The sequence below is a fragment of the Apium graveolens genome, unplaced genomic scaffold (assembly GCF_009905375.1).
Source record: "Apium graveolens cultivar Ventura unplaced genomic scaffold, ASM990537v1 ctg2278, whole genome shotgun sequence".
Taxonomy (NCBI): Eukaryota; Viridiplantae; Streptophyta; class Magnoliopsida; order Apiales; family Apiaceae; genus Apium; species Apium graveolens.
The window spans coordinates 26,356-39,242 of NW_027417587.1; the positions used below are offsets into that span (position 1 = coordinate 26,356).

Below are 12,887 nucleotides of genomic sequence, written 5' to 3' on the forward strand. Positions count from 1 at the left end.
TTTACTCAAATGTTCAACCAACTCACCATAACCAAAATCCATCAACCTCAGTCCCTACCTCTCATTCTACTCAACCTACCCTCAGAACTTATCTCAAATCCTATCTCTCCACTTCACAGAATGCTCAACCTTCTTCTTCAGCACCTACTGTGAAGCCTACATCCTCTAAGCCAAAGAGAACAAAGACTGTTCCTCAAACATCTCAGAGGATCAGATTCCATCTTCAGAACCTATGATTTATGAAGCTGAGAAGGCAACTTCTCAGAAGGATTCTGCAATTGGGGGTTCTAGGCTTCTCAAGAGGCTTAGACGTATGACGGTTCCTGCAACTCCCAAGGAATCCACATCAACAAGGAAGTACAAGAAACAGAGGGCACAGAGGCCAGTTTCAGATGATGAGGAGGAAGCAGCTAAGGAAGGGGATCAGGAATCTCTGATCTCGCAAGACAAGGAATTTGCTCCAGTCACTTCTTCTCCGTCAACTCAATCTCAGGAACCTGAATCTGACAAGGCTAATTCACCTTCTATATCTCTTGTTGATCCAGGCACAAGTGCTGAAATTGATATTCAGAACTTGGTTGTGCCTGAAATACTTTTGTTAGAAGCTCCAACAACAAATAATCCTTCCACAACACCTGTTACTGATGCTGTTCAAACTCCAGAGTTATCACTATCACCTTCTCTGCATCAAGATGATGATCAGATTTTAGGTGAGCATCAGGATATGGCTGTTGATCAGAACCTAGTATCCGATCAGCAATTAGAGGATGTTGAAGCCTCCATTGCTACTCACACAGTTGTCTTATCAGAAGATACTGATTCTTTAAGTTCTGATGCTGCAAATGTTGGAGATACTGGTGAAGCTGCTACAACTGTAGATGCTGATGCAGCAGGTCCTTCAGGACATACTCCTCCATTGACTCTTCCTAAGTCTGAACTGCTAAAGGAGTTTGTTATCAGGGATGCACCAGTACCTTGGAGTGAAACTCCTGCAGGTCAGGAGTGGACTAAGGAATGGAACTCAGTTTCATGTGTTCCAAATGCTTTACATCTTGCTGAGCACTTGACTAAAGCTGATGAAATGTTAAATTCTGATGATTTTAAAACCCAGCTTAGAGTCACTGCATTGAGTACTAAACATCTACAAGGTCTTCATTCCAATACTCATGCAGAGCTACACAAGATTCAGGAGAACTTTATTAAACAGGAACAAGTTTGGAAACTTGATAAGAAAAAGTTCTTCCAACCTACCATTGACAGGGTTGCTTATATTGAGAAAACTCAAGAGAAGCAACAAGCTCAGATTGATCAAATTCTGACAAATCAAGCTTCTCAGCAATCGCAACTTACTGAAATCCAGACCTCAGTGGAACTACTTATCTCTCTTTTATTACCTGCTGATGCCAAAAAGGGGGAGAAGGTAATTAAGTCCAAATGCAAAACCAACAAGTCACTGCAAGGAAAGGATGATGGAAAAGATGACCAAGGAAACTCTGGAATGGGTAGTGGTCATAGTCAAGGTAGAAGGTTTACATCAAGACAAGCTAGTCACAGAACAAGTTCTGATACTGGGAAAAGAATAAGTTCTGCTGCTGGTAAAAGGATAAGTTCTGATGAACTTCTAGATCTTGATGAGGAAATGTCAAGACAGTTATTTCTTCAAGAAAATCCAGGGATGGACTTGGAAAGTTTAAAGGAAGAAGAAGCCAGACTTAAATCAGAGAAAGTCACATCTAAATCTGAAGCTTCTGGTAAAAAGTTACTTCCAAAACCTAAAGGCATTGTGATCAAAGAAAGGATACATACTGAAGAAACTTTGGCTAGATCACAACCACAGATAGATCCAAGATCCAAGGGTAAAGAAAAGGTTGGTGAACCTATCAAGCCTTATGTACCTCCTGAGGAAGAAGAAATTACTGATGGAAAAGATAATCTTGCTCTGACTTCAAGAAAAGTTCTTAAAACAACCTCTGACATGGCTCAAGTTGTTCAGAGTCAAGAAATTGTAAGTTCTGATATTCAGAAGAAGCAAGTAACCTCTGACAGTGCTCAAGTTAACTTGATATCAGAAAATAAATCTAAAACACTCCTACCAGGATTCACTAAAGCAAAACAGACTCAATCTTTGAAGACTACTTCAAGTGGTTTTGAAGCAAGAGTAGTTACTGGAAAGGAAGCTAGAGATAAAACTGGATTGGGAAGTGCTGATGAAAGAAGAGTACACAACACTACTGATGATCCAACTTCCTTGTGTGAACCAGGTATTGGAGCAACTCCTGAAAGATTGAATCAACTAGAATCTGTACAGATGGTTTACCATACCTACTTGAAAGAATACATCATGTTGTATTTCATGACAGATGGTAGGGTTTATCATATAAGACAAAATGCCATTCCGTTGAAGTATTTTGAAGAATTGGAGCATGTATTGTTCTTACTTCAAGTGGATGACAGAATAACAGAGACTGCTGCAAACTACTTAAAGGAACAGATTCAGAGACAGAAAAGACTTTATTCTGTTAAGTCTGACAGCAGATATGTTCCAAAGTACAGAAATCACAATGGTGATATTGTTGATATGAAGCCTAATACTGCACAGATCAGAACATATCTTGGTATTAAGGGGCTTGAATTCAATCTAGAGTCTAATAAAGCTTATGTCATAAGACTAGATCGGGAGTTGAGAAAAGCAAAGATTAATGATCTCAGAGCTGCAATATTTCAAGCTGGTGAAGATACTGCAGAGCTTAAAGATGTCAAACGGAGAATGATTGATGAACTCAGATATGCTGAGAAATGTTTGTTGAAGAATTATCTCAGAACAACTCCTGACATCAGAGAGATCAGAAAATGATGAAGCCAAGTCGAAGATCTACAACTGCTTAAATTCTGATATTTATACAGATTGAAGTTGTTATCAGAAGTTGAATTGGTAAAAACTTGAAGGACTGTAAGTTGTAGTTATCTTGTCTATTTCTCATGCATTTGTACTTAATGTTTTTGACATCATCAAATATCTGTTAAACTTGTATATTTTGTTAATTTACAAGTTGGGGGAGATTGTTAGATATATTTGATAATGTCATGGCTAATATGTTTTATGTTTAGATTTCAGATCTTATTTGAACAGAACAAATCAGTACTTAACTGATCAGTACTTATACTGGAAGTCAGAACTTAAGGGATATCAGTACTTATGTTATCAGGAGATAGATATCAGAACTTAAGTGCTGAAGGACGATCAGATAAGGACAGTAGCTGATTAAAGTTAAGAAGATCAAGATAAACATAAGAAGAGATATGCATGAAGAAGGAATTCCGTGAAGAATGGAATACTTGGAATAGAAGATATCTGATTGATATATTTTAGGAAGCAGAATTATATTCCATATCAATTAGCGAATATCTTGTAACTGTGTAGTATATAAACACAGAAATAGAGTTTACACTATATGTGTTATCATTATCGAGAATATTATTTAGTATAACTCTAGCAGCTCTCGTGATATTTTGTTCATCACTGAGAGATAACAGTTCCAGATTGTAACAGAGTTTATTGTTTAAATAAAGTTTGTTTTCTGTTACATAAGTTCTTGAAGTTCGATTTGATTGTGATAAACACTGTATTCACCCCCTCTACAGTGAAAGTGTGACCTAACAATTTCTTTAGTTAATTTGTTTCGATGCTTTAGTGTGTGGTGATTGTATGATATTTTAGTAATTGTTGAGCTTATTCGTCTTATGAGCGTCGCAAACTTATAAGATAGCTTGTTAATTCTTAATGAAGCGAAAGTGAATTTAAGGATTTAGAACTTGTCATGCTAGCATAGGTTCATGTGTTATTGTTATGCATGATTTGTAGGTAATTTCAACCATCTTACTTGCCCTATATAATCACGATAGATAACTTGTGCATTAAACCATTATGTTGTCAAATTCTATAGACATATAGGGTCTCAATATAATTGATTTCTATTCAGCTTCTATCTCTTTTGTGGATGTCTTGTAGTATGGTACTCGTATAACAAAAATTGGCATTTATCAGTTTCGTGTTATCTGATTAGTGTCATCACCATTACATGCTAAGGTTAAGAACGAAAAAGCTATTGAATGAAGTACTTAATAAAGTTAGAAGTCATATATTATTCAACTCTATTTACTCTCTTTAGTTAAAGTTCTTTAGTATAATTCTCAATAGATAATAGTAGTATAATCAAAACCCAAATTGTTATTCGTCTTAGCATTGAATAATATCATTGTTGCATTGGTGCATAAATCACAAAGTTAGCCTAAAACAGTCCCTGTGGGAAGGAACTACAAATAATTCTATATTACTTGTGAATGCGTATACTTGCGTGAATTTTAGCGCATGTTAGCGAATAACAACTGGTCTCTACAACACCAAACCCGGATTGGGGGGCAAGAAAGAAGCAGAATTTTTTTAAGGCAAACACTTTCTTCTACCTGAATCCGGATTGGCCTCTACAACACCAAACCCGGATTGGGGGGCAAGAAGGAAGCATAATTTTTTTAAGGCAAACACTTTCTTCTACCTGAATCCGGATTGGCCTCTACAATACCAAACCCGGATTGGGGGCAAGAAAGAAGCATAATTTTTTCAAAGGCAACCACTTTCTTCCACTTGAATGGGGGGCAAGAAAGAAGTATATTTTTTTCTAAGATAAACATTTTCTTCTACCTGAATCCAGATTGGCCTCTACAACACCAAACCCGGATTAGGGGGCAAGAAAGAAGCATAATTTTTTCTAAGGAAAACAATTTCTTCTACCTGAATCCGGATTGGCCTTTACAATACCAAACCCGGATTGAGGGGCAAGAAAGAAGCAAAAATTTTTCTAAGGCAACCACTTTCCTCTACCTGAATCCGGCTTGGTCTCTACAACACCAGACCCGAATTGGGGGGCAAAAAAGTAGTATTTTTTCAAAGGTAACCACTTTCTTCCACCTGAATCGGGACTGGTCTCTACAACACCAAACCCGGATTGGGGGGGCCAGAAAGAAGCAGAATTTTTTCTAAGGTAAACACTTTCTTCTACCTGAATCCGGATTGGTCTCTACAACACCAAACTCGGATTGGGGGGTAAGAAAGAAGCAAATATTTTTTCCTAAGACAACAACAACTACATAACTTCTCTACTCCCTCATCCATAAAATCTACATAAGGAAGTGGGGGGCAAATGGTAGGGTATAAGCAACCCAGCTAGAGCCCAACCCAGATCTAGGATGAGACAGACTCAATTGATGGACCAAGACCCCCTCACCCAAAGCAACCAAGTGGAGAGACCTGGGCTTATGGCCAACCACGGACCAGGGTCACCTCCCAGCTAGAATCCTACCTAGCTAGGGCAGACCCGAGGGGGGTCCCAACAAGCACATGCATACCACACAACCCATCAAGGAAGGGCACGTGGACACGTGAAGATGACAACTATCAACAACTAATATTTAAGACAAGCATGACGCGTGTCAGCATACCTTTGGTGCGTACTAAAGGTGGTCCTTACCTAGACACGTGTATACGATCCATCCAGGCCAGGCATCCTCCGCCTCCAACAACGAACGACCCTGATCTAAAGGTACCAACCCCTAAACCCTACATTTGGTCTGTAAATACCCCAAAGAGAAAGGGTTTATGGGTTGGACACACACACACTCTCTCTTACACAGACATATACACACACAACCACCTTCCTTTCCTATCTATCTTCATCTCCCCCAAGCGAGTTCTTACTCTTACGCCAGAGGCGCAGAATTATTACGTGTCATTATATTTATGTATCTATGTACCAAAATTTTGTGACATGATATTAAAGATGAGTTTATTCGTACAATTATTTATTGTTTAAATAATTTAAAAAAATACTACATTCGTGCCCCTCATTTTTTTACAGTTTTTTTTCATTTAACACGTATTTTAAGGCAACTATAAAATATATTTTTATAATTTATTTTTAAAATTTCTTTTTTTAAAAAAAATTTGAACATTATATTTTTATTTATAAGAAAAAAGTTTTAAAAAAATTATGAAATTATATTTAATAAGAGTATTAAAATATGTGCCGAACACCCGTGATATATGTGATGTCAATGTAAAGAATTGAAGGACAAAGTAAATAAATTGAGAATGGAAAAATTGGCGTGGGGAGGCTTAAAACCCAAACCCAAGGGAGGCGGTAGATAGTCCAAAGCATATAAAGGGGGGATGGTCTGGTCTTTTGGTCCACTTTGGTCCAGAGGGTAGGTAGGTAGGGTCGGTCTCTCTTGCGTCTTCTCCTAAATAAAAACCATCTCTTTTACACAAGCACACACCCGGAGCAGAGTTTATCTCTTTGCCCTATAAATTACTAATTGAATCCACTAGGGGCAATTGTGTGTGTGTTTTTTCCGTTCCAAATCCAATTGACTCTACTAATTAATACTACTCCTGACTACTACTACTCCTACCTTACTACAATTATTATATATTATTAGTTTATTATATATATAATACTGTTTATTTATTTTTTGTAATAATTAAAATTAGGGAATTATCGTTGAATCAAACCGTTGAACCAAATTATCTATATTCCGGCTATTATAATATAGTATAGTATAGATTAACCTATAACCCGTGAGATGCACAGACTAATTATAATATTTATAATTTTATTATTATATTATTTCGTAAAATTAAGTTATAAAAATAATGGTTATATATTATTGAGTTTAAGAAAGTTAAAATATTTATGTATTATTCTGTATATATTATATTATTGAAAGATTGAGAATTTCAATAGTTAAAATTTTAAAAAGTCTTTTCTTGTTTCACAACCTATACGGCGGGTGCATGACCTATGGAAAAAGTGGGAGTCTTGAATATTAGTGTATATAGATGGTTTGCTCATGTTTTTTTTTAATTTTTTTTGATTTAATAAATATTTTATTATATTATAATTTGAATTAATAAAATTAATTTTGGAACGGTTTAATTTTCTACTAAGAAAAATTTGAGTGCGCTTAGATATGAAGCTGAAATATATTTAATAGAGTTTATAGTTATATTAGATACAGAATTTATTTATTTTAATTAAATAATATTTGTTTAATTTTTTTTTAAAGATATTAACATATTTTTTAGAAATGTGTTTGCTTATAATAGTCCATAGTATAGATATATCTGTCTCTCTGTCTATCTTAGTAGCTCAACAAATCTGTATCTCTCACTTTCACACACACATTGAAAACGAGTTGAAGATGGACGAGTGATCTGAGTTTGAAAGCAGCTTCAGTTTCTCTTAGATCTGCTTACCTGTTTCTACTATACCAGGTTACCTTTGTACCCCCCCTTCTTCCAAGACTCCCTCCTCCTCCTTCACTTTGCTCCCCCTTTTTCATGTTTTTCTATACAGATCTACTGCTATTTTTTTATGTAATCAACTATTACTTTGTTTATTTTGCTTCCGGATTTTCATTCACTTAGATATTTTGCAGTATTTGTTACTCATACGTGCTTTCTTTTATCCCTACTTATTATGTCCGTTTTTACTTCACATTGTCAGCTTCTTCCTAACAATTGCTATTTATATTTTACCCCCATCTACTTGGTTTCATTTGTTTTACTAGTCTCATTATGATAGCCCCTAGCTCTGTGGTCACTGTAAAAAAACATTCAGAGTTTCCGATTTCCACTTCATTTGAGAATTTTGTATATTCCGTTTAATTGAGTGGGGCTTATGTCGTTTTTCTTTGTAGATTTCACTTATTTTGGTTCTTGATATGTTTATCTTGTAGGTACGAGAATTTGAGGGAATAATTTAGGTATCATCAGCATGGCACTGGGGAAATATTCTAGGGTTGATGGCAGGAAATCCACTAATTATTGTTCGTCGATTACTTTTGTTGTGTTTGTTGGTTTTTGTTTGGTTGGGGTGTGGATGATGACGTCGTCTATGGTTCCAGTTAAAGATGTGGTTGACACCTCTGAGAAAAGTGAGAGTGAGGTCAAGACGACCAAACTTAGTGAGAGGAATGAGGATGATACAAGTAGCGACAGTAATGCAAACAATGAAAACCAGGCCAAGCAGTTTGAGGATAATCCTGGAGATTTATCCGAGGATGCAACCAAGGGGGATAATACTGCTGTCGACACTCCAACTGATACAACGGAGAATACCAAGGATTCAGATGACAAAAAAATTGAGGAGTCAAAAGACAGGAATGAAACTGAAGGACAGATAGAAAAGAAGAAGCCAGAGGAGATGCCTGTTGAGAAAAAAGAGGTTTTTCCTTCTGGAGCTCAATCAGAGCTTTTGAATGAAACTCTGTCCCAGAATGGGGCATGGAATACTCAAGCAGCAGAGTCCAAGAAGGAAACAAGCATATCTTTAGAATCTGACCAGAAAACTGGTTTCAGCTGGAAAGTTTGCAATGTAACTGCTGGGCCAGATTATATACCATGCCTTGATAACTTGCAAGCAATCAGGAACCTTCGATCTACTAAGCATTACGAACATAGGGAGAGGCACTGTCCGGATGACCCTCCAACCTGCCTTGTTTCTCTTCCTGAAGGATATCAACGCTCAATTGAGTGGCCCACGAGCAGGGAAAAAGTATAACATCTAACTTATCGCCAGTGCTTCTAGATTTGTGGTTATTTGTCGTTTGTAATCAACAATATATAATGTTTTAATTTATTTATTTTCATGTTTAAATTTGACAATTATTTTGAATTAATTTCTAGTTTTGGTTCTACAGATCTGGTATCACAATGTTCCCCACACAAAGCTAGCAGAAATAAAGGGCCACCAAAATTGGGTTAAGGTTGACGGTGAATATCTTACCTTTCCTGGGGGCGGAACTCAGTTTAAGCATGGTGCTCTTCATTACATTGACTTCATACAACAGGTTAGGAATTTTTTGTTCACCATTTATTTAGAACTGCACCCTATTATCCTATGTGAACATATCAATACATCGCTGGACCTTTATGTATTATTCTTAATTTTATATAAATTGTTGCTCAGATAGGAGTCAGTAGTCACAACTTTGTGTTTGAAATCTCAATACATTTGATAAACAAAGTTCAAACACTAATTAGTACAGTAGTCTGAGTGCTTGAAGATCCTGAACCTTTAACATACAACTTTGACAGAGATTCTCTGTACATGTTTAAAACTATAGGCACCAGATATGAAGTCTGCCAGTCTCATTATGGTATTAAAGAAACTAGTGCTTGCACAAATTGAAAAAGGTTTTGAGAAATAGCAATATTTTTATTCATCCCAAATTTCCCAACGCATTCCTTAATGTTTACTTGGTTTCCTTGAATCATTAAATCTCGTTTTAAAATATAATATTTTATAATAGGAGGTTTCAGTCTTATCTATATAGGATGGATACTTAAGCTAGATTATTAATGTTGATCAAATGTATGGATTTAGGATATTGGAATAGACATGCACCAAATTTAACTGTAATTTTTCAAACATTTTTAATTATTTCAAATTCCCTTTCAAGTAATGTTTTAGGTTATATTTAGGTGAGTTTGCAAGATAGTGTTTTAAACTGTGGTTGTAGTGGATAGTATTGTCCACACACTAAAATATTTAGTATTACTAGTTAATGAGGTGATAAACTTAAAAAATAATTGCCTATTGTTTAAAGACAAGGGTGATTTTAACATGGATATATTTGTGGTTCTCTCAGATAGTTCCTGATATAGCATGGGGAAAGCGCTCACGTGTAATACTGGATGTTGGATGTGGGGTTGCTAGCTTTGGAGGTTTTCTTTTTGATAGAGATGTGCTGACCATGTCATTTGCCCCAAAAGATGAACACGAAGCCCAAGTCCAGTTTGCGCTTGAGAGAGGAATTCCAGCTATATCTGCTGTGATGGGCACAAAGAGACTTCCTTTCCCTGGGAGAGTTTTTGATATTGTTCATTGTGCGCGTTGTAGGGTTCCATGGCACATTGAAGGTACTTTATCATTCAGTTTTAGCCATTTCTCTTGTCTTTGTTTCATATCAGGTAGCTTCTACATTAAGGCTTGTGCTCTCTTAATTAATATGTTCCTTCGCTTGAAATTTTAGGAGGTAAGCTTCTATTGGAACTGAATCGAATGCTACGTCCTGGTGGTTTCTTTGTATGGTCTGCTACACCTGTCTACCAGAAACTTGCTGAAGATGTTGAGATTTGGGAAGGTATGAAGCTTCGTTACGCTCCTTTCTTTCCATACTATGCTACAATCCTTACATATTTTGCATTTCTTGTTGAAATTATTGGCAGCAATGAAAAAACTAACCAAGGCATTGTGCTGGGAACTTATGTCTATAAGCAAGGATAGAGTAAATAAGGTAGGTGTAGCTATTTATCAGAAGCCTAATTCTAACGAGTGCTACGAGACGAGATCAGAGATGGAGCCGCCACTATGCGAAGAATCTGATGACCCGAATGCAGCCTGGTATTCTCTATTCAGCTGAAGAAAAAATTTCAATTCTTAATTTTTGCATGGTTGCTTAATTGCAGCTATCATATTTCCAGGAATGTGCCTTTACAAGCATGTATACATAAAGTGCCTGTTGGTGCATCAGAGCGAGGGTCACAATGGCCGGAACAGTGGCCTGCAAGAGCGGAGAAGCCACCATACTGGTTGTTAAGTTCACAGGTCGGAGTGTATGGAAAAGCTGCACCTGAGGATTTCACTGCAGATTATGAACACTGGAAACGCGTAGTAACGAAATCATACATTAGTGGGATGGGGATAAATTGGTCTACTGTGAGAAATGTGATGGATATGAGAGCCGTATATGGAGGGTAAGTTGATGCCTAAATGTTTCTCTTCCTTGATGCAAGCTTATAAATTCATGGATAATATGCATAAAGCAATAGAAACTTTAATTTGAGGCTATGTTACTCGGACTCGGTTAGAAGAGTCCGACATGGACACGTGTCCAAGTATCGGACTTGGCAACATTTTGAAAAATATACATGTTTTTTTTGCCTAAAATAAGTGTCCAAGTCCGAGTGTCCATGTCCGAGTGTCGAGTGTCTGACACGGGTACTCCAAGGTAAAATAAAGAGTCCGAGTAACATAGATTTGAGGGATTATAGTGATTAAGGTCCATCATAATCAATGTAGAGTATACAATTTTTTTTTCCTTCAGATCATTGTGTTGATAATGTGCTATGTTATTGGGAAACATTAGATTCATTTAAATATGATCTCCTAAGTGTCAGTTGGCATGATCTCTCAAGGGAGATCAGTTTGCATGATATAATTTTGTTGTCATTATTATCAATTAGCATGAACTTTTAAAGGTTCTCAGTTTTTATAATTTAATTTTGTTTCCATAACAAAATTTAATCATTATACCTTTGATATCTATATCTATATAATGCTGGACTTGATTTTTAAATTGTTTTTCGAGTTTCTTACCATTTAGTTAATTTAAACCTATCTAAATTTAAGCATTTTGTTACATGGATATTGGTGTTGCTGCAGATTTGCTGCTGCTCTGAGAGACATGAATGTTTGGGTTATGAATATAGTTAACATTGACGCTCCGGACACACTGCCTATAATTTTTGAAAGAGGGCTTTTTGGGATGTACCATGACTGGTGTCAGTCTTTCAGCACTTACCCAAGAACTTATGATCTTCTTCATGCAGATCATATCTTCTCCAAAATAAAACAGAAGTGCGCATCTTTTTTCATACAAGACATTGCTTGCTTAAATCATTTTGCTGTTGGTCGTACACAAGAACATAACCGGGCTAATCCTTATATTTTTCTGTCATCGCAGATGTAATTTCGAGGCATTCATTGCAGAGGTAGATCGGATTCTAAGACCGGAAGGAATCTTGCTTGTGCGAGACAAAGTAGAGACTATCACTGAGCTAGAAAGCATGTTCAAGTCTATGTATTGGGAAGTCTGCATGACCTACTCTAGGGACAGTGAAGGACTGCTGTGTGTGAAAAAGGGCATTTGGCGCCCCAAGGAGGCGGTGACAATTCCATACGCAATTGCTTAGAATGAAAGAGGCCTTTCAGTTCACTTGCATTTTTTCTCTTAAAGAGGAAGAATAGATAACATATTTTTGACTGCCCTTTGTTACTTAAGTTGTCTAATAGTTATTTCTTTGTTAAGTGTATCAAAGCTTAGTCAACCGTGTTGCCCCGTTAGCAATTCTTCTTTTGCGTGGAGAAAGTTGTAAGCTCTTTAGTTGTTGCCTCTGGTGACGAGGGTTCGTTAGGTTTGGTTATTTTTTTTTACTCTGGTTAGGTTTTTGTTTATTTAATTATGGGTTCCATTGTAATATTATTAAAACATATTATAGTAATTGATGGATATTCAACACAATCTTGTTATGTAACAGACCATGTGAGAAATTGATTTGTATGTAATACATCTCAATTGAAGTATAACCAGAAGAGATTGTCATTGACGTTGCTATCTGGTTTTCTTGTATTTGCATTATGTAGCTTTTTTTTCATAATTTGCCCCGATTTTACCATCAGACAGAAGAATAACTTTTGTGATGATCGATATTTATTTTGTTGAGACTTTTATGTGCAATATTTAAATTATATATAGTCAAAACTCTTTAAAGTGATAGGGTCGGAATTAAGAAAAAATATTATTATAGTGAGTTTATTATTTTATTGGAAGAAAAAAATACACTGTATCCATTATGTTGGTACCGGAGAAATTTTTTATTTTAGGAAGGTTATTATTTTATCGATTATTATTTCATCCTATACATAATGTGCTAAAAGAAGAGTTCAGGCAAATTATATCTGAAAGAATGTTAAAAATAACAATTTTTTGGTGTAAATGGTTGAAAATACCCATTCTGGAAGTGGATGGCTGAAAATACCGTTTTGGAT

General features: G+C 36.2%; 1 protein-coding gene across 1 annotated transcript; it reads left to right on the forward strand.

The window, feature by feature from the left end:
* The first annotated feature begins 7,170 nt into the window (after window positions 1–7,170).
* Window positions 7,171–12,468, forward strand: LOC141700369 (putative methyltransferase PMT26). The gene is made up of 9 exons (XM_074504149.1): window positions 7,171–7,327; window positions 7,792–8,609; window positions 8,755–8,904; window positions 9,706–9,976; window positions 10,090–10,200; window positions 10,286–10,460; window positions 10,541–10,813; window positions 11,502–11,696; window positions 11,803–12,468. Exons 2-9 carry the CDS (start codon window positions 7,830–7,832, stop codon window positions 12,029–12,031), a joined length of 2,184 nt encoding a protein of 727 aa, XP_074360250.1. The 5' UTR covers window positions 7,171–7,327; window positions 7,792–7,829; the 3' UTR covers window positions 12,032–12,468.
* The last annotated feature ends 419 nt before the right edge of the window (window positions 12,469–12,887 follow it).